At 51.4% G+C, this 21,004-nt stretch overlaps 7 protein-coding genes across 7 annotated transcripts, besides 1 other annotated feature; 6 read left to right on the forward strand and 1 right to left on the reverse strand.

The window, feature by feature from the left end:
- Positions 1-756: 756 nt before the first annotated feature.
- NFIA_114780 (arrestin (or S-antigen), N-terminal domain protein) lies at positions 757-2,838 on the forward strand (the record flags this gene model as incomplete). The annotated part of the gene is made up of 5 exons (XM_001262841.1): positions 757-969; positions 1,027-1,140; positions 1,194-1,406; positions 1,468-2,040; positions 2,095-2,838. 5 exons carry the CDS (start codon positions 757-759, stop codon positions 2,836-2,838), a joined length of 1,857 nt encoding a protein of 618 aa, XP_001262842.1.
- Positions 2,758-2,810: a microsatellite.
- A 1,012-nt stretch (positions 2,839-3,850) lies between the features above and the next one.
- Positions 3,851-7,801, forward strand: NFIA_114790 (uncharacterized protein; the record flags this gene model as incomplete). Its single annotated transcript, XM_001262842.1, has 3 exons — positions 3,851-4,209; positions 4,289-6,622; positions 6,688-7,801. 3 exons carry the CDS (start codon positions 3,851-3,853, stop codon positions 7,799-7,801), a joined length of 3,807 nt encoding a protein of 1,268 aa, XP_001262843.1.
- Positions 7,802-8,809: 1,008 nt separating this feature from the next.
- nfr1 (putative AIF-like mitochondrial oxidoreductase (Nfrl)) lies at positions 8,810-10,606 on the forward strand (the record flags this gene model as incomplete). The annotated part of the gene is made up of 3 exons (XM_001262843.1): positions 8,810-9,032; positions 9,096-9,285; positions 9,343-10,606. 3 exons carry the CDS (start codon positions 8,810-8,812, stop codon positions 10,604-10,606), a joined length of 1,677 nt encoding a protein of 558 aa, XP_001262844.1.
- A 301-nt stretch (positions 10,607-10,907) lies between these two features.
- On the reverse strand, positions 10,908-12,203 carry NFIA_114810 (DNA-directed RNA polymerase I subunit RPA43; the record flags this gene model as incomplete). The annotated part of the gene is made up of 1 exon (XM_001262844.1): positions 10,908-12,203. One exon carries the CDS (start codon positions 12,201-12,203, stop codon positions 10,908-10,910), a length of 1,296 nt encoding a protein of 431 aa, XP_001262845.1.
- Positions 12,204-12,471: 268 nt separating this feature from the next.
- On the forward strand, positions 12,472-13,693 carry NFIA_114820 (J domain-containing protein; the record flags this gene model as incomplete). Its single annotated transcript, XM_001262845.1, has 3 exons — positions 12,472-12,516; positions 12,599-13,126; positions 13,187-13,693. The coding sequence occupies 3 exons, from the start codon at positions 12,472-12,474 to the stop codon at positions 13,691-13,693; spliced, it is 1,080 nt and encodes a 359-aa protein (XP_001262846.1).
- Positions 13,694-15,774: 2,081 nt separating this feature from the next.
- NFIA_114830 (uncharacterized protein) lies at positions 15,775-16,628 on the forward strand (the record flags this gene model as incomplete). The annotated part of the gene is made up of 2 exons (XM_001262846.1): positions 15,775-16,178; positions 16,244-16,628. The coding sequence occupies 2 exons, from the start codon at positions 15,775-15,777 to the stop codon at positions 16,626-16,628; spliced, it is 789 nt and encodes a 262-aa protein (XP_001262847.1).
- Positions 16,629-18,367: 1,739 nt separating this feature from the next.
- Positions 18,368-20,720, forward strand: NFIA_114840 (putative Ran-binding protein (RanBP10); the record flags this gene model as incomplete). The annotated part of the gene is made up of 6 exons (XM_001262847.1): positions 18,368-19,179; positions 19,227-19,453; positions 19,510-19,640; positions 19,699-19,945; positions 20,012-20,527; positions 20,590-20,720. 6 exons carry the CDS (start codon positions 18,368-18,370, stop codon positions 20,718-20,720), a joined length of 2,064 nt encoding a protein of 687 aa, XP_001262848.1.
- Between the last annotated feature and the right edge of the window lie 284 nt (positions 20,721-21,004).

Here is a 21,004-nt window from a genome sequence, read left to right on the forward strand (position 1 = left end):
AATCTTGATGCCTAGAGATCAGCAACTGGAAGCTGCTGGAATGATGCTTTCTTTTGTCCCGTTCTGGAACCTTGGCGATACCCGATTAGACTAGCGATTTCTATGACACGGCAGTGACATTGTGCATCATGTCAAACGCAGGTATAGGTACATATCTTGACGCCGTCCAATGATGATCAGCCTTCTGCACAGCTTTCTGAATCAGTGGTAGCGTCGAGGGTGGCGGTGCAGCTCTATTTCCGTAGATTGCGAGTGGCTTTGCTCGAACCCTGGCCTAGGCTCAGAAGAACAACAGATCAGGAGAACCAGAATTAGCCAATAAGAATGACAAAAGGGATGAGGAGTTGAAGAATATAACAATAAGAGGACGGCATTTCTTCGTCTTTTAAATGTTTCAATTTGTGACGAAAGCGAACCCTCTTCAAAAGTGTCAGGAAGAGTCACTAAGAGTGGCCCCACGCCCGCCTTTTGCTCTTCGTATTGGAAGAACGTCATATTTCCCACCCTCAGATGCCTTAGTCCATGCCGAAATCCCGTGCTCTTTTTTCCGTCTTACACTTGATCTCTATAACACTGGTGTGAATCTAATTTTTATAAGAACAGTTTGTACAGTAATTCCATAAGACACACTTGTATCGTCCGGTTGGAGTTTCGACGGAGACTGCACGCTGTCGCTTCAGCTACATCAACAACCACCATTTCCGCTATCATCTTTTCAGGAAGGGAACGCTCGGCGACTGAGATCGAGTGCCTGCTATGTCTGTAACCATCCACTTGGACAGGCCACATGCTCATTTCACCAATCTCGACTTCCTGACGGGTAGAGTTGTGCTACATCTCCCCTCAGAAGCTCCGATAGGAGGCATTCAAGTGAAACTTGAGGGAGAAAGCAGAACTCGACTTTCCGGCCCACGGCATCCACATAATGAACAGTCGGATAAGAAACGGACGGAGCTTGAAGTTCATAAGGTTCGTCTGCTCGAAACAGCAGGTCAAAAATATCAGTCCGACTAACCGACTTGACAGATCTTGTACAAAGTTGAGACTCTCTTCCCAACTCCGGCTGTTTTCAACCAGAGAACTCAGAATACATCGTACACATTTGCTGCTGGGACGTACGAGTATCCCTTCCGATTCAAAGTGAGTATATCATCACTAGCTGAGGCCGACGACATTGACTGACATGGTTCAAGTTCCCTTTCAACAATTCATGCAGTTCACACAACAGTATGCTCACCAACTTGAACTTTACCGGGTTGAAGGTCGAGGTGGCCAAGGATACAAATCGACACGTTAAGAAGACGTTGCCTCCTTCTTTGAGTGGTTTTCCAGGCATGGCAGAGATCAAATATTATGTGAAAGCAACAGTCATTCGTCCACAGTTCTACAAGGAGAATCTGAGAGCCGTATGTACTAGTATCTTTGGCGTAGAAAATATCGTCATGAACAGTTGCTGACTTTTACCAGATCACACCCTTGAATTTCCTCCCAATTGAGCCTCCACGAACTGGAAGGCCTAACGAAGAGACGTACGCTAGACGTCATCATCAATTCAGCAAAGCTCCTGAAAAAATCAGAACCAAGAGTCTGTTCTCCAAAGCCTCCTCCTCATCGCTCCGGGATGTGGGAGGAGAGCCTCTTCGTGTCTCTGCAGATGCAAGACTGCCGAACCCGTCCATTCTTACTTGTAATGAGCCAATACCCCTGAGGTTGCTGGTGAGGAAGATCTCCGAGTCGTTCGAAACGATCTTCCTACAGATGCTGCAAATTGAGCTGATTAGTTATACCCACGTCCTGGCCCATGATCTTCGGCGCACAGAAGGCGGAAGCTGGGTTCTCCTCAGCCGCAGTAATATGTCTATTCCTCTTGGCAGAGGAGGGGACCCAGCTGGTACAGAATGGACACTTGATCCCTCCATGTGGAATCGCATTCCGTTGCCCAGCTCAGTTGCGCCATCTTTTGAGACTTGTAATATATCACGAAATTATGAACTCGAGGTACGAATAGGCTTGAGTCACGGGAGTATCGGAGACATGAAGGTATGTCTGGATCTGGACGCTGTGCTCAACAGTTCCGCTTGCTGACATTCGAAGCCCCAACTCATCGTACTTCCGTTGAGAATGCCAGTCAAAGTGTACTCTGGAATAGCTCCTCCAAAAGCACTGCTAGATGCCATGGCTACTACTGGTCAAGCAACCTCGTCTAAACCTCCTCCGATGACCAGCCATCCTGTGGATGATACAGTCGAGCGTCCACCAGTACCTCCCCGGCCAACGGGTCCGGTCATGCCTACCAGTGTAGAGGACGTCTATGACGAAGCACCCCCCAGCTATGAGGACGCGATGGCTGAAACTCTAAGTCCTGTGGATGGCCCCCGCCGCGAGTATAACCCACCAGATGCTTCTTCTTCGAGCAGAACCATTGAACCTGGAGCTGATTCGACATCGTCAGTATTCCGGAAAAAGGAACGTGAGGCCACATCGCCGTACGGCCATCCCACAGCCAACTCCTCGTCGGAATCGTTTGACATGCTTCCTTCTACCCCTCCAGAGTCTCATTCCGGCTCACCTCCCACATCTCCGGTTGCACGCCAGCAGAGCGTGCTCAAGATACACAAGGCACTCCCTCCAGACGAGGAAAGTCCACCACAATACCAGCAGGTTGCCGAAAGCCCTACTGCACCGCAAAACCGCAATGATAGAGGACAACCTCAACCTGGATTTCGTCCGATCAACCTTGGAGTACCCAACAGAAAGCCTGTACCTAGGAGTCCTGTACCTAGGAGTCCTGTACCTAGGAGTCCTGTACCTCGGAATCCAAGTACGGGAGGCTCATGAGCCTAGCTTGTCGTATTGGGTGACGACGACCAGTCTTTCGCATTAGGAAGCGATCTCTTTCCGCGTCTTCGGCCACAATAGTACTGTCGCAAGAGCTAACAACCATGTCCCGACAGCTTTCCTCTTGGGAGAAGGTTTCCCGTGTTCTGTCTTGAAGCAAAGAAAGACAATAGAATCATATACGACAATGGCCATCTCCACCAACAGCATATGATGCATCCGAAGGATATTTGGCCTCCCCACAGCCAGAATACCCCTCGTTAAAACTCTACATAATCTTTGATACCAGCCCATATTTGCCTGAGGTGCACGAATACTCATCTACAATTGTTGTTTATAATTCACCGCTATTGGTAATAAAGATAACCTCGAGACAGAGATACTCCTCATGCACTCTACGTGCAATGCATTTGCACTTCATATCAGATCCTTCACGCTTCGTTGTGGCAAAGGGGCCTTCACACGGCAAAGTTGAAATTGCTTCACTCAAACATTTATCGCGTAAAACGCCTTCCCTCTGCAAGTTTATAACAAGTATAAAATAGGGAATCTAATCTTATCTTTCGGTATTCTTTGAGAGGCCTGAGGGTACGGAGTATGTTATGGGAAGATGCCTCAGGCGTCTTCGGACCAAAAAGGATTAGCGGCAAAGCCTCAAAGAAGGAGCTCTCTCCGCGAGCTGTCAAGCTAGCTCTCCTTGTTGTTTTCAGCTGTGCCGTCTCGACCTTTTCTCCAGTAATTGCATCTTCTTTCGCGGATAACAGCATGTTTGTCGCCTTTACTTTCTACTTTCCTCTGTAACTCTGTCAGTCTCAACCGGCTTCTTTACGCCGCTTGTGCTCTATCTATCGCAATAATTTTTCGCTTCACCGACTCTTACCGCTTGCGATTGAACGGCATCATCCTCCTGAGTAAAGGATAGCACGAATTAGTGGCGCTTCCAAATGACATATCCCTAGACAGGTCAACGTCCCTCTACCTCTAGGAGCTGAAGGTGTCCAAGTGCCCGACGATGCGTCTCCACCTTATCATTCAGCGTCACGGTTTACCCGTGACGCGCATTCTTTGGACGACGTCACCGCCGTCATTGTACGGTCAAGCGACGCCTAGCTCCTCCGTAATTCCTGCTGCCTCTTCCGCTATTGCATCGACGCGGACGCCGAATGCGCTATACTCCAACGGCGGATATACCATCGCGCAGCTGCTGGAGGATGTCAATGAGGTAGTCCCGTTAGAAACAGAGCCGGCGATTTTCGACAGCGAATCGAGCGGTCAGTGGGGCTTGGAGGATTATGCCGTTGAAGTGGGTGGCTCCGAGTGTCTGCATTTCATGGAGGTCGATGGGCTCCTCAGAGATGGGGATGAAGTAGTGTAAGTTGATGGATCCGGCATCACCCTGCTACTTGTGCGTGCCGACTGTTATTTCTTGGTACTGATTCTGAATCTTCAGCATCCGTGCCCTTCAAATCACAGATCTCAGAGCGAGACGGCTCTCCGGCCGCCACCAGATTTCAAGCGACGGCAAACATCTTATTGATGGGGTTCCCTTTGGCCGACCTTTCCTCAAACGGCAGACGTCCTCCAGACCGGCGATTGCGATTCCACCAAGGAAGAAACGGCGCACTATGCTTGCGACTTGGGACGGTGATGCGGACGATGGTGATGATGAGGTGCAATGGACTATTCCTGGGCGAGTAAGCTCAATGAAGGAGCTTTCGAGACTCAAGGCTCATGACGATGATGGCATTCACGATGAATATACGGATTATCATCATGACGACGATTATGAAGACTACCATGAGAGTCAAGAGGAATCTGGGGACGGGACAGTCATCCGTCATCCCCTCAGTGAGGGAGATGATGACGAAGCTTCGGAGAGCGACGCGGACGATTCAGACTTCGAGGCCGAAGACTTGGCGGAAGAGCTGGAGGCTCTTGAGAAAGACCGGGAGACCGTGGGCTTGTCTTCAGTGGAAGTACCAGACGAAAAGCCCACCGGGCCTGGAGGCTATCCCCTGCGGACCAGGGCCAGTATCCTACGCAATGCTTCCGGGCACCACTTCGACCATCATGCTGCGATGAAAAGCCCATCTGAAGCAGGTTCATCGCGACGAGACTCCAAAGCTGTGCGGTTCAAGGAGGCCCAGCGGCAGGCGTCACCTTATCCCCCTCAGAGTGAGGGCGATTCTCACTTGAGCCAGGCCGAACAGACTTCTGAGGACTCGCCCTCCATATACAAGAGCTTCAGCAGCAGTTCCTCGAGTGATACCGATGATTCGACATCGGATGAGGAAGACTCGACTTCTCCTTCCGAGACAACAACCTCTGCTTCGGAGGTCTCATCGTCTGAGTCTGAGGCAGAAGATGCGGAATCTGAAGATGAGGATTCGTCCTCTGAGTCAGACAAATCCACAACATCCGAATCGGAAGACGAGTCCTTTCCCACTCCCGCTTCGAACAGACAACTACAGCCCAAGATGAACCCTCCAGGACACGGTTCCCTCAGGACTAAGAAGAGCAACCAACGCAACAAATTGCGACGGAGGCTTTCGAAGCTCAAGGAGCTTGGCGCTCTGCCTGCCGAAGCCGACTTTGCAGCCCTCCGAGAATGGGAAGCTAAGAATGGGGTCTGGTACGAGCCACCTGAGCACAAGCCGAATGAGAAGCGCCGAACCAACGAAGAGGAACAGGAGGAGTTTGAAGCGAAAAGGCAAAAGTTGCTCCATGCTCTGGCAACAGGCGGAGTAGACGTCGACGCCATCATGGAGAAAGAGAATGAGCCCCCGGAGACAAAGACGACGAACGGGTCAGCGGAGGAGTATGCCGAGTACAATGGGGCGGTTGTGGAACCTGCTAACAAACGACGTACCCTGGATGTCGCAAGCTCCAGACGGTTACTTTTTGGGTCTTTAGGAGTACGAGCTCCACGGTCCAAGGAAGATGAAGAGACCACTCGGAAGAAACTCGCAGGAAAAGTCAACAACTTCCGTGCCAAGGTGTCAGAAGAGCAAGCTCCCGCGCAGGAGAGCGATAGTGAAGCGGAAGAAAACTGGCAGGAGAAACTGGTCCTCAAAGCTACTGAATGTGTTTTCGATGACATCGAGCTTTCTGCACCTCCTTTCCCGTTTGAACAGCGCTGGGATGCCGAGGCTCATCAAATCATAAAGAAGCGCAAGGGCTGGGGGCGCAAGAGGAAGAGAAGACAGCAACTGCAGGTCTACGAGGCAGACGAGTACGAAGATTACGCGGAGGATTATAATGAACATTATACCGAAGAGGACATGCAGCTCAATTACGATGATCCAGAGCAGCAGCTCAGCACCGAGCCCACGAATGGAGTCGAGCCAGCGGGTACAGAGCCATCAGAAAACACAGAGGACGATCTTCCTCCCCTACCAGCGGATCTGAGCTCTGTCCGGGATCTGACGGAAGGCGATTTGAAGCAAGGATCCGTGATCGCTTTCAAACAGCTTGTTGTGTCCAAGGAGACGAACTGGCAACCTACCGTGTCCGATTATCTTGTGGCGAGGATAAACGACGTCTTCGAAGACAATGTACTCAAGCTGCAGCTTGCCAAGCGCGATCGGCGACAAGTCGAGCAACCTGACGAGGATGACGAAGAAGACGGCACTCGAGGATATGACAAGTTCGAAATGCCCGGAATGGACGACGATCAAGCCGAAGACGACGGTTTCCGAGAGATATCATTCGCCGATCTGTTTGATGCGAAGGTCGTTCAAGCTGCGGATGTGGCAGACGTTGGGGGTGCCGACAAAGTCAGCAAGTCAGTACATTGATCCTCTTCCACTACTCGAACTGTCTGGCGTTCATGCGCTCACCCAAAACAAGCTCCTCCGCAGCTGAGGGCTCCTGTCTTCAGAATTCCAAGACGACCGGCGAGGATGAAACAATGCGGGAGGTCGAGGCAGTCAATGATAGCAATAGGAACTCTTCCCAACCGTCTGTCAGTTCGCATGCTCGTGAGAATCTTGAAACGGGTGCAGACGAAGCCGTCGAGGCAGTTGATCATACCGCGAAAGGGACCGGAGGTAGCAGTCCAGAAGAAGACGCCAGTCCTGTTGTACAATCACCACTATTCGTTGGATTTCACTCTCCTCAAGCGGAGACGCAACCATCGCTCCCAGAGCCGAGCCCTGAGCAGGAGAATCGCGAAGTCACCTCTGCTGCTACTCAGAATGCAGACGGGGGCGATGATAATGGAGAACAATCCAATTCCCTTCCACAACCCACAGAGGCGCCCTCAACCCCTCGGTCTACTGTTCCTCCCAACGCCTTCAATGACGCCCCTTCAGCGACGCGTTCGGATGACGGCCTGCAATTGCTCAGCAGCCCGGACAATTTCGTTAATTTCAACCGTTTGCTTGAACAGCTTTTCCAGGGCAAGCGGCCCACTCCGGGCTCGCCGGGTCCGAAGAAAGAGCCAAGCGAGAGTCCGAAGATGCCACGGTCGCGGGCATCATCGTCTTCAAGTTCTTTCGTGCCTAACCCATTCTACGAAGTCGACAAGGCCCATGAAGAGCGCCTGCGACGACGCTCGGAGAAAGCCAAGGGCGATACTGTCACAGAAGAAGACGGATCAGCGGCGGACTCTGCGCCGCCAAAGTCGAAGCTGTCCACTCCCATATCCCGCAAGACCCCTACCAGCGCACAGCCGCAGAGGTCTCCTACACCTCAAGACCGATCCCTGATGAGTTCAATCCAAGAAAGCAACTGGCTGACCCGGCATGACGAGGCGTCTGGCACTCAGCCTCCCACGGCTTCGCAGCTCTCGAATATAGTCGATCTGACTCAGTCCAGTCCGCCGGTTTCGCCTGGCGGAAGCGACGAGGACTTTGCCAAATCACATCGACTGCCGCGAGGCTCTGGGTGGGTGCAGAAGAATGTTCCGAGCACGCGGAGGCGCACCAGGCTTTCTTCATCCGGAGTCAGACGCAGACGCTGAATGACACGTGTCTAGCCACCCAGCCAGAAACATAAATGGTGGAAGAAGGATTCGTAAATACCTATTTGCTGTGAATGTATTTTGTTTATTGTCCATATGTTGCTATGTTAGGCGCTGAAGGAGTTGAAGTGTACATAATGTCTTTTATTTGTACCTATTCTACGAGTCTCATATATATCTAATTTGCTCAATCTCACGATCTTCCGCAGCACTTGCTCAGTACCTTAATTCGTGCTCTACCTCTTTCTTTGTCTGCGTCGTGGCGTGGCGGAATTGGCACGGTCGACCCGAAGCCACTAGGCGAGCGGATATATGATGTTTCCTTCACACTTTTGGTAACGGATTGACCTTTGGACAGTTGATGTGGTTATCGGTAGAACCGGAACTGATATCATATAGGACCACATTATTCCCCATTAATATCGTATCAAATCCTGTTCTTGTTTTGATGATATATGGTGGATGACAATTCGAGTGCTGTGATTGGTCAGAGAGCCAGCATCTGTCACTACGTCATCGTCCATCACCCCAACAGAGAGAAGCAGCAGAAGCAGTACATCGATGGGTAGATGGATAGATGAAGTATCGACTCCAATACCTTTAGTCTATGTCAAGATAGAAGAAAGGGAATGAATGATTCCCGCGTATATGTCCTACCAAACTTAATAATTCTCCCTAGAAAGAATAATACTCTTGCTCTACTCTGCATTGATCAATCGTCATCGTCCAACAGGATTCCTTATGCATTTACCCCTCCCCCGCGGGTCACGCATCTGCTGCAATTTATCTAGGCTCCAAGTTTCTCCTTCTTCTCTATCCTCTTCTACTCATCTACCCTCATCCTTTTCTTCCAATCGCGCCGGCCGCTGTGCCTGTGGTTGTCGCAATTCCGCCTCGTGCTCCTGCTCCTGCTGTGTTCATCCACCCTCTCTGTCCCCTTTAACCAAAGCTACTAGATCATTTACAACCACTACTTCGCGCGCACTATCCCGCACATTACCATCCAGAATGGCGCAGGAATACAAACTCAAGGACATCTCGTCCCTAGCGGACATCAAGAACATGGACAAGGTCGAGTCCGAGGTCGAGGGCGTGGAGGGCGGCAAGGTCCTGGTCCTGCGTTTCAATGGCCAGGTGCATGCGATGAGCCCCAAATGTACTCATTACGGGGCTCCGCTGAAGCTGGGAGTCGTTGCTCCTGATGGTCGAATCACCTGTCCGTGGCATGGAGGTATGTAGGTCCTGGGGTCCTGGTAAGGGAGTGGGCTGTGTACATGCTGATCATCGTGGGTAGCCTGTTTCAATATTGGCAGCGGTGATGTGGAAGATGCACCTGCCCCTAACGCATTGAACAAGTTCGAGCTTGTGGAGAAGAACGGTGCGGTCTATATCAAGGGTGAGGAGACTGCGATCAAATCTGGACAGAGGGATCCGGTGTTTAAATGCAGCCCTTCCACTGGGGAGAAGGTGGTCATTGTTGGCGGGTAAGGTTAATTTCTGAAGCGCCAGAGTCTACACAGCTAACGAGTCGTGCTCTATAGTGGAAGCGGTACGCTCGGGCTCATTCAGGCCCTCCGTGAACTGAAGTACAAGGGAGCGGTCACAATTATCTCCAAAGAACCGAACCTCATCATTGACAGGACAAAATTGTCCAAGGCACTCATTCCCGATGCCGAGAAGATCCAGTGGCGCCCTAAGGAGTGGTACGAGGCCGCCTCCATCGAGACCATCCTTGATGAAGTGACCTCGGTCGATTTCAGCAGCAAGTCCGTCTCCACCAAGTCCGGCAAATCCATCCCGTACACCAAGCTGGTTCTTGCTACCGGTGGTGTGCCGCGCACACTGCCCATGGAAGGCTTCAATGACCTTGGAAACATCTTCCTGCTGCGCTTCGTGACCGATGTGCAGAACATCCTCAAGGCTGTTGGCGACAAGAACAAGAAGATTGTCATTGTGGGGAGCTCGTTCATCGGTATGGAAGTCGGCAACGCCCTCTCCAAGGAGAACGAGGTGACCATCGTCGGCCAAGAAGAAGCCCCCATGGAGCGCATCATGGGCATCGAAGTCGGCCGCATCTTCCAGCGCAACCTGGAGAAGAACGGCGTCAAGTTCAAGATGTCCACCGGCGTCGAAAAGGCAACCCCGTCAGCGGCCGATCCCACCAAAGTCGGCGCCGTCCACCTCAAAGACGGCACTGTGCTGCCCGCAGATCTGGTCATCCTGGGCGTAGGCGTCCGCCCCGCCACCGATTTCCTGCAGGACAACCCAGCACTCCAGCTCGAGAAGGACGGCTCCCTCAAGACGGACGAGTACTTTGCCGTCCCCGGCCTGAACAACGACGTCTTCGCCATCGGCGACATCGCTACGTACCCGTACCGCGGACCCGGCGCAGACCCGGTAAACGGCACCCCCACCCGCATCGAGCACTGGAACGTCGCGCAGAATGCAGGCCGCGGCGTCGGCCGCGCGATCGTCCACGCCCTCAACACCGGCTCGCTGCAGTCCCTGCGTGCCAAGGCGTTCATCCCCATCTTCTGGTCCGCCTTGGGTGCGCAGCTGCGCTACTGCGGGAATGCCCCCAATGGCTGGGATGGACTGGTGCTCAAGGGCGAGCCGGACAATGCCAAGTTCGCCGCGTACTACTGCAAGGGCGAGACCGTGGTGGCAGTCGCGACGATGGGCATGGATCCCATTATGTCCAAGTGCGCCGAGTTGATGCGGCGGGGCAACATGCCATCCAAGTCGCAGATTGAGAGTGGAGTGGATGTGTTGGCGGTTGACGTGCCGCAGGAGGTGACGATGTGATCCATGGTCACGCAGTTCGTGCATATGACGGGTTGAATTTGATATCAAAAACCAGGTGCTTCAAGATTGTGTATTGTGTAGCTCATCCAAGCCATCTATCAAGTTCCGATGCCAGTACGGCTCAGGACGTGGTTTGGGGGGAGGGCTTCTCTGTATTTCACTAGCAGATACCATGACAACGCTGAATGAATTTTGATTTCTCCCTTCTAACGCCAAACAAGCATTCAATATATAACAGGGAAAGACGTCGTGCGTCTATGGTAAATGACAAGAACTAGTTAGTTATCATCGTTCGTCTGGATCATTTCTCCTCCTTTTTCTTCTTTGATTTCGAGGGCTTGGATTTCTTCTCCTTTTCCGTCTTGCGCTCCTTCTTCTTGCTCGGTGATTCTTCCAAGGCTCCCGTACCTGCGTCGGCGTCGGCGCCTGCATCGGCAGTGCTAGGAGCAGCCGAGGACGAACCTGCTAATGCGCCGGACATAGCGCTCGAGGGTTCCCACTGGCCCTGTGGTCGAGGGGTCATAGAAGAGTAATTCCCATTGCGCTCGTCTTCGAGGACTCGGGCTTCCTCTTCGGGCGACAGCATGGTACCCTCGATACTGAGGAAGCCACGCTCGCGATCAGAACCGGGGATGACGTCGATATCGACGACTCTGAACCGGACGGTCCCGCGGACGCGGTGGCCCGAGACGGACTGGAAGTAGCCCTCTGCGGCGGACTCGTCGTCGTCGGCGGAGCCATTGTTAAGGTCCATGGTTTCGGAGAAGGGGTTGGCGTTGGAGGCGAGCGAGATGGGCTTGAAGTGTTCCATTTCCGGGTCAAAGTGGGACGAGGGTTCCGAGTCGTCTTCATCTTCGGTCGACGAGAAGACCTTCTTCTTTGGCTTTTCGCTGCTGTTGAATCCGTTTTCCTCTTCTTCTTCGCCAGGTGGGACCCATTTCCAGTCCGAGGGGAGTCTCTTGCGCTCGATTCCGACGGAGAACAGGTTCAGGACGACGGCGCCGAGGAAGCCCTCGGACTGGACGTTGACCCAGCCCTCCAGAATCTGGCCGCGCTGCGGGCGGAAGACTAGGAATGTGGCTGTCAGGTAGATGTACAGGACGCCGTACTCGTCTGCTGTCTTTGCGAGCGTCAACGGCTGCGGGTTGTCTTGGGGATCAGATGACGGGGAAGACGCGCTCGGCGGTTCGCTCGATATCGAGGCGTTGGAGTAGGCCAGGATCACACCCTGTAAAGGCGGGTAGTATGTGAGGAGGAGAGGCGAGAGGTGCTCTGCCAGCAGAGAGGCCAGCGCATGGGTGGGCGAGATGGAGATGGGCGATAGCGGAAGGTAAAGAGTGGCGGTGGTCAGAACATAAGGCGAGTCGGAGGGTAATGGTGCGTCCTCAGACGACTTTTGCTTGCTCTTCTCTTTGCTCTTGGAGGACTTTTTGCTTGTCGTCTCGTGGACTGTTGTCTCGTCGGCGATCAGCTTGGAGTCGTGCTTCCGCTTCTTCTTCGAGGACTGGTCCTTGTGCTTGTGTTTGCGCTTGCGCTCAGGCTCAGCCACTGCCGCAGGCGCAGGGCTCGAGTCTACATCCATTGCATCGACAGCCATTGTGCAATGGGAACGCCCCAAGTCTTATCTATTGGAGTGTTGAATATCGACTTGCAGAAATCGAGAACTTTTTTTCTTCGCTTTTTTTAACTTTCTTCCCCGTTGGGGAGAATCTGGTAGGCGGTGTGTGAGGCGGTGAAGATGATGACAGCGAACCATATCGCAACTCCAGTGCCAGAGTAAACATCGCCGTCCATCTTTCTAATAGAGTCGTCGCATAATTGAATACGGCGCTTTATTGCTTGATGGAGAGAGTGTATCTGCAGTCATGTCGTCCCTGTTGTCCTTTGTTGGGTGGGCTGTGCTTCCAAATGTAGGTACCTCCGCACAGATGATTGAGCGCATATCAACCTCTTATCTTCATACTCTTGTTAACACTATTGCGTCGCTTGCAGTATGTGACTTCGATACTCCAGAATGTCTACTATGGAATCACAATCCGCGCGGGGGAGCCGCGGCCCCAGCCACCATCACCGCGGTATGCTCGGCACCGCCGTCGCATCTTCATCCTAGTCGTCACGAGCTATCTCCTGTACACGCTCTACGAAACATTTCATCAAGTCCAGGTTACCGGCGATTTCTACCGCGCTCTCGGTGTCTCTCCCTTGGCCGACGAGAGGACTATCAAGTCGCGATTTCGGCGGCTTGCTGCTCAACATCACCCAGACAAGCGCGGCTACGGGGATGGTGGCCCATCCGATGATTACTTTGTGTATCTGAAGCTGGCACAGGATACATTATTGGACCCTGCCAAGCGATTCGCATACGACCGGTTTGGCCCAGATATGCTGTCCTGGGGTGATCGGAAGACGATGCAGGACTTTCTGTTTGCTGGGCTGCAGCGATCGGTACCGCAGTATGTGGTTGGATTAGTGACTATCATTGTTCTGAATTTTACTTATTGGTCAAACTGGGGTCGCTATGTAAGTCATCAACCAAGGTCTTTCCTGAAGCAATGGAATCAGTCTACTAACTTGAATCAGTGGCGTTTCTTCACCTTTGCTGCGCTCATCACGCTCGAAGCAGCCCTGATCACTCGCCCTAAGGCGCTTTTCATGCCTGGATTCTATATCCCACCGGCCATCCGAAGCTTGTTGGGAATCTCTCCCACTTTCTACCTCTTACCGTTCCAGATCCTGACGCTTGCGCAGCGCGCTTCGGTCACTCTACATATATTCATCTCCCAGCTGACGCCGCCAGAAGTGAGCAAGGGATCTTCATCTGCGCCAGGCGAGCGTATCCATCCACAGACCATGCAACGGCTCGCGCAGCTGGCTCAACTCTCCCGGGCTACGGACGGCGAGGCTACACGGCTTCTTCAGCTGGGCCTTGCTCCCTTCCGAGGAGACCGGGAAGGGACTGCAACCTTGCGAAAGGGAATGAAGGAGGGTCTTGTGCTGAGCAGTGTGAGAGCCAGTCCAGAAGTTCAGCAGGCTATAGCGCAGGTAATGGAGCGCAAGAAGCCGGAAAAGAATGGCAAGGCTGATTGAATCCGGCCGCTCGCACGTTATACACCTGTCATTTGCATTGATACCAGCGTTGAATATATTTTGGAAGCTTTTTTGCGCGTGTAGATATTCAATATATACATTGGAACTGTAGACCTATTGACCTAACAACCTCAAGTCTGAGAAAACATCAGCACCATCCCCAAATAATAACCATTAGGCCATTCCAAATCATTCTACATTAGTGACAGAGTAACTGGAAACATCCGGATACACTGGACGGTTCACGAAGCCGCTTGCGCATCTCATCAATTTCCATGGATTTAAGGAAATTTTCTCATTTCCCGAGGCTGGGCGGTTTAGTACTTAGTCTCTGAGCTAGGATTGCGCAATTACGATTACGGATGCGAATGGAAATTTCGTTTTGCCCTCAAGTGGATTTTCTTTCTGCGATCGTGGATTCGTTCCGAATGTGGCGAGCCGGTCGGGGGGCGCTGATTTTCTTGGTTCTCGAGCAGTCTCGTTACTTGCGCTTCTTGGCTACAGAAGTAAGATTGTATTGAGATGATCTGTGGGACTGGGACGATGATGATGATGATCCTGTTCATCATTGATGGAATTGCTTGATTCATTAATCTGGTTGTGATCCAGGCCAGACACTGTGTGAAATACTCGATGACAATTGATGCATCAGGTGAATGAATGGTGGTGTCTTGTCAAGTGATAGATGGTGGTGGTGATGCTTTACGGAGTAGCATGATGGTGATGCTTGTGATCCATCCAGTAAGGGCCTTTACCTTGTAAAAGTCAATACAGCTATAGGGCCATCACAGTCCACAGTCCACATTCGACGGAGATTCTTATGGATATTGGATGGGATCCGGCAAGACGGAAGCTGAGGAATTCAGAATCTAGTCTAGGTAACCGGGTTGATGCGGGATAGATACCAATCCATAAGATTGCACTATTTCGAGTAACACCATTTGGAAAGTAATAGTGTACTAGTCTCTGGAGTTGTCGGCGAATATAGAAATGAATATGAGATACGAATATAGTACAGTGCTATATATTGCATTCAATGAGATCCTGGTCATGGAGAGGGGTTACAAGGCGCAGCTCTTGAGCAGGATCTATTACGGAGTACTTTAGGGTGAATAACGATCATCTCTGGACGCGTACGGCGAGGAAGGACCTAGACGGAGTAATTCGATGACCGTTGACAATAAAGAAAGTCAATGGCAGAGACCTGTGTCAATGGGTCATCTATAAGGTAAACAGGCATTTCAGTTTCGCCCATAGCAATAGGAATTTAAGATACACAAATGAAGGCATTATACTACCCTATACTGAAAGCATGCCTCTCTATAGGGCCAAACAGTATGTGTATTATTGGTCATAGCGTGATGTGTACGGTACTGTCATTTACAGAGATCTGGACTCATTCTCTGCTTAATTGATTGGTATTAGACGCGTACCTGGGTAATAATACCACACTCGAACGCCGGTCTGACATTCCCATACTTTCTCCCATCCATCGGCCTCCTCACCCTGACAATCGACCTGACTGACCGCACCGAACGAAAGTCTGGCTGAGTTCCCCTAAAGTAGACGAGTGAAGAAGAAAAACACACACACAAACCAACCAACAATGAAACCACCACACAGCGCCTCGACATCCCCATCCCTTTCTTCCATCCCCCGTCCATCCTTCCTTATTATTCCTTCCTCACCCTCCTCTTCCTCTCTTTCTCTACTTACCCCAATATCATCATCATCACCACCATCACCACTACCGCTTCCTCGGACTATGTCACCTCTGCTTCACCTTTGCTACCGACCTCAGCCCTGCCAGAGTTTTGCCTCGCCCTGACCAAGTGTCGCCCTCCGCTTTCGAACGTCTTGGAACCAACTAACTCAACCTAACCTACGCAATTTGTCCATCTGACACTCACGTCACGATCACATTTACATTCTAATCACCCCGTGTCACACATTTAATCGACACTGCTACATTTGCTCTTGACGGGTTTAGCCATAGCTTTTGTCAAGAGTAAAAGTAAAAGAAAAATCACTGTTTTACCTCCGAAGAGAAAGGCAAACATCTCTCTATTCAGATGAAAACAATGGCGGCTGCTACATCCACCACAAACGGTCGTTCCAACCGCTCTGCGGCCCCCAAGGCAATCGTCGTCCTCAGGTTGTCGCCGGAACTGCTCAGTCGGTTTGCTAGTCCGGATGGGAAAGAAAAAGCGACCAAGAAAAATAGCACCAGCGCGAGTCCACCCGTCAAGGAGAAAGAGCCCTCGTCTCCTGCCTCGTCCTCTGCAGACCCTCCCATCCCACCATCGTCCGTCGACAATGCTTCAGATGCCGCATCTACTCCTGCTCCTGGGACATCCGCCGCAGATACCCCTCGTCGCAACGGTTTACCGGCTCCCAAGTCGGGAACCAAGCGAAGCGCTGGCCAAGCGACCGAATCTTTCTCTAGACCGAGGGGAAAGCCTGGCCCGAAGAAGAAGCCCAGACTGTACGTCATTGTTCCCTCGCCGTCCTTTTGTCTTTTACCACATTGCTAACTCTGACATTCTACAGTGACGATGGTACTGGCGATTCTGTCAAGGTAACCTCCTCCCGGTTGGGACCCAAGGCCAACATGGGTGCCATCAACGCCGGTCTTCGCGCCTTGGATCGATCTGGAACCCCTTGTCGCAAATGGGAACGGAAGGCCCTTCAGCTGAAGAGCTTCACTGGTGTCCAGTGGCAATTGCCATCATGGCGAGCTCCTCGACCACAAAAGACCGAGACAAACGGCGAGATGAAAGAAGCCGCTCTCGACACCGGTGATAGTGACAGCAAGGCCAACCAGAGTGCTAGCGGTGCGCCCAGCGAGAAAAGCAACTCCGGCGATATGGAGCTGACTCCGGTCCCTCCTAATATTACCGAAGCATCTTCACCAGCAATTGCTATGACTGCATAGTTTCGTCCAGCTGAAGTTTACTATGCCCCTCTATTCACCCTTTACTCTTCTTGTACAATATTACTCTGATTCCGCTTTTTTTTTCATTTTGACGACTTCAAGCGTGTGGTTTTGTGTCTTGAAGGCCGCTTTTCTCGGCGTTGGCGTTTTATGTCTGTCACATATCGTTGCTGGTTTTCTCTGTTCTCGTCGTAATGTCCACTATTGCGGCATGGCATCAAAACATTTTTTGCTGCATGTCAGAGGTGTGCTCTCGATATTCATATCGTGTGCTAGTTTTGCTTGAATAATCTCTGTCTATGTATCACTAGGGTTCCAAAGGAGGATATTAGGATATGGCCTTTTGCACTGCATATGTCGGGTATACAGGAGTCCGTCGGATGATTGAGTCTGTTTGAGTATGTTGGACATGGGCAATCCCATGCATTAGAGAAAAGAGAAAATCATTTCAACTTGTCATGCTTTCTACGTGTTGAAAATTTCGAGGATAATTCACTCTGCCGTCCTCGTTCATTCAGCCACTTCATCAGTGGACATCGCCCGTCGTTGCCAGCACTATTCCTTCCCATAGCTCTTTAATATTTTGACTGGATGTGCGTACAGTATCGAAATAGCACACCCACTGGCCTTTCGAACGGTCCTATTCTGGTATTGCTGGCTATTTGAAACAAACTGACAGGAGATTGTCCGACAGAGGGGAAGCGACTGTCAGATCAGCTGCTGCTAGAATCAGCCAGGATTGCCATTAAAAAAAAAAAAGAGGGGCTTTATCGCTGGTGCTTATTACTTATGTTCCCGTACATAATTGGAATGAAATAAACTGATCCGGATGTGCTTAGTACCATGAGTGGTATGATGTGTACTGGTCATGTCGGCGACATAGTAATGCATATATACTCTCAGCCAGAGCAAGCATATCGTAGGATCGTCCTAGGTGGTGCACAGCCGACCTCAGTAGAGCCAGTAATGCCAGGATTGATGAATCAATCACTCGTCTGGTGACCACATCGCTGCGAGTATGTACTTTCTTATTATTATTGCCCCTGTAGCATATACCACTACCTCCTCTTTATCCCATTCCAACCCCAAATGAGAAGCCCCCGTCCAGTCCGTGTCCTTTCCCCGCAGTCCTAATTCTTCCTTCTCATGCCATCATGGTCTCGTGCGACTTCCCCTTCTTCGGTCGCTCCAAGCTCGTTCAGTAATTTCTCTCTCGTCGAACGGGTAGCGATTACTGCTGCGTGTTGTCCTTTCTTACTTACTATTCCGTCACTCTAGCACGGCGTTCCCCGTTCTAGTTTTGATTGCTTTCTTTTATTCAGAAGTACGGTGCTGGCTCGAGCTGTATCATCAACATTGACGCTATTCCCTATCTGCTACGATTTTACTCCGGTCGACGAGCTGATTAGTAGTGACACTCCAACTGTTGCTGTTACTGCTGCTTGTTCTTGATTCTGCCTTCACGGAAAACAAAAGTGCACCACTCAACCGCAAGCGACAACGGACAGAGCAAAAGAGGATAGAGACTTTGGTGGCTGTCAAGAGAGTCAAAAACTAACTTATTACTCTACCGACCAAACGGTGATGATTTATTTGATCGAGTGTCGGCTGCTAACCGTGGAATGAGCGTGGTACTGCCTCGAGAGAAGCTCGCGTGAGGGCCGTCGGATGCCCCCCTCGTCACTAAAAGTACCCGCCTGGCCGTTGGCTTTTGCTCCATCCAGCGAAACGACGACAGCATGACCGATGCGCCTTTTCCCCCGTCCGGTGGAGCTCGAGGAGCTCCTCCTCTGTCAACTTCATATTCCGGTCCAAGCATCTCATCTATTCCACGCCGTTCTTCCTACGCCTCGGTCCTGTCCGGGACTGCCCTCTCGCCACCAAGCAACAGTAGTCCTCCTTCCCATCCTCTTATCTCTAACTCCACTTCATCATACCCCCCACCCTTTTACCCCAACGGCCGACTACTGAGGCCTTCCTCCTCCGCCTTGGATGCAGATATGCAGTTAAACTCCCCCTGGAGGACGACGCCTGGCGATTCGCTTCCTCCTTATTCTCGGAAGTTTGCCAACCTTCCTCGATACGATACATTATTTCAGAACCCCGGCAGCTTTTCCGATCCCTCATTATTTACTCCATCCTATCTCCGCAACTCCCGATACATCGCTCGCCTCGAGGCCGCTCGCCGAACAAAGCTCGCTTCTCAACGAGATGTTCCACCTTCCGCTTCTACTTCAAACCCTCTCTCGACTTCCTCTAGCCATGCAAGCTTGCCTCGTATAGCTCCTTCCCATCGTGGGATGACGTATGATATCATCGAAAGGGAACCGCCGAGCGACGACGATCATCTCATGCCACTCCCCTCACGATGGAGCGATAATGATAAATACTCCGGTCTAGAGCTCACAAACGGGGGGCTTGAGATCCGGTATCCCGGTCCGGCCAACAAGCACGATCATGAGGCTGCCGCTGTCCGTGCTGATCACCCCATGCCCCCGCAGTGTGGCATTTATTACTTTGAGATTACGATTCTATCAAAACCTAAGGAAGGGTAGGTATTTCGCGTGGATTTGACGAGGAGGTGCTGACAGTGTGCAGGATGATAGGAATCGGGTTCTCGAGCAGCAAAGCGTCCGTTGAGAGGCTTCCCGGGTGGGAGCAAGAATCTTGGGCATACCACGGTGATGATGGCAAATCATTTTTTGGGGAGAATCAGGGCCAGGGACGACCGTACGGCCCGACGTTTGGTGCAAATGATACTGTCGGGTGTGGTGTTAACTTCGCCACCGGATGCGCTTTTTTCACCAAGAATGGCGTCTTCCTTGGTATGTCGGCCGCCTCGATATCAGTCTACGTGAAAGAAACTAACTTTCTTGACAAGGAAACGCCTTTAGGGAATTAAGCAATTTGAAAGTATATCCCTCTGTGGGGATGAAGAAGCAACCACCTGTACACTTGGTCGCCAATTTCGGTCAGCAGCCGTTCATGTTCGACATAGACGGCATGGTCAAAGTATGTTCCTCAGGTATCTCCGCCTGACGTTAGCAGGAAGTCTGACTTTATTACGTAGAGAGAGAAGTTCTCCATTCATTCGGAGATCTACGCAACAAGCACGGCCAACCTACAACCACCGCTTGATGAGAACGCTTTGCTTCAAGAACTAGTCGCACAGTTCCTGGCTCATGAAGGCTATGTCGACACCGCTCGGGCTTTCTCAGAAGAGGTTGCTGCTGAGTCAGCGGCTCTGGAGAATGGTCGAAAGGAATCCCTCACAAAGTATGAAGTGGAGGAAGGACTTGACGCGATCAACCGACAGAGTAAGATCACAACTGCTTTTCATTGATCTCGATTATTATAAGTCAGTCTGACAATTCGGCGGGTAGAAATTCGTGCTGCTATACTAGAAGGTGACATCGACAAGGCTCTCAAGTACACAAATGCCTACTACGGGAACGTTCTAGAGAGCTATCCTCACATTCAATTCAAGCTACGGTGCCGGAAGTTCTTGGAGATGATGCGGCGCTGCAACGAGCTCTCCTTGACAGCGTCGAAGAAAGGCAAAGCGTCCAACGGACTTTCCGATGGCAGTGCGGTGTTCGACCAGGAGATGGAACTTGATGAACAATTACAGGAAGGTGACGGCTGGGACACCGAGGGCATGGATACCGAAGAATCCGAGAACTCAGGGAAGTTCCACGAGCTTCTCACCGAAGCGGTTCAATACGGGCAGCAGTTACGCATGGATTATCCAAACGACGAGCGAGGCGGCGACAAGAAGGTGCTGGATGACATCTTCTCATTGGTTGCCTATCAGGATCCGAAACGATCAGTGCACGGCCACTACCTTGATCCTGCAGGACGCGTAGCTATTGCGGAAGAACTTAATTCTGCCATTCTAGGTCAGCTGTGCTTTTTCGTGTGCTTCAATGCAGCCAATTACTAACGCTGATTCTCTTACTAGTGTCACTAGGGAAGCCATCTTCAGCCGCGCTGGAGCGGCTCTATCAACAGACAGAGGTGCTTGTCAACGAGATTAGCGAAGAGGGCGGCGCTGGGGCGTTTATCAATGTGCGCAATGATTTTTTGCTTTAGGGTGATTGCCGGCGATTTAACAAGAGCACCCGAATTCGTAATTTCCCGAAGGTCCATGGTGTCATACGAGAATGAAACTACAACCTTTCCCCTCTAATCTGGCGCATCTTGTCCGAATTCTGACCGAGAGACCCTGTGTTGGTGAAAGCAACATAGAATACCCTACTGAAAGGATCAGGAGACCATGTCAGACAGAAGCATCGACTTACCTAGTTATTTAGCCGGAAGAATACCAAGGCAACGTTGTAGTACCGAGCACTTGCACCACGTAGTGTAGGGTTGCG

Source organism: Aspergillus fischeri, genomic scaffold (assembly GCF_000149645.3).
Source record: "Aspergillus fischeri NRRL 181 1099437636259 genomic scaffold, whole genome shotgun sequence".
Classification (NCBI taxonomy): domain Eukaryota; kingdom Fungi; phylum Ascomycota; class Eurotiomycetes; order Eurotiales; family Aspergillaceae; genus Aspergillus; species Aspergillus fischeri.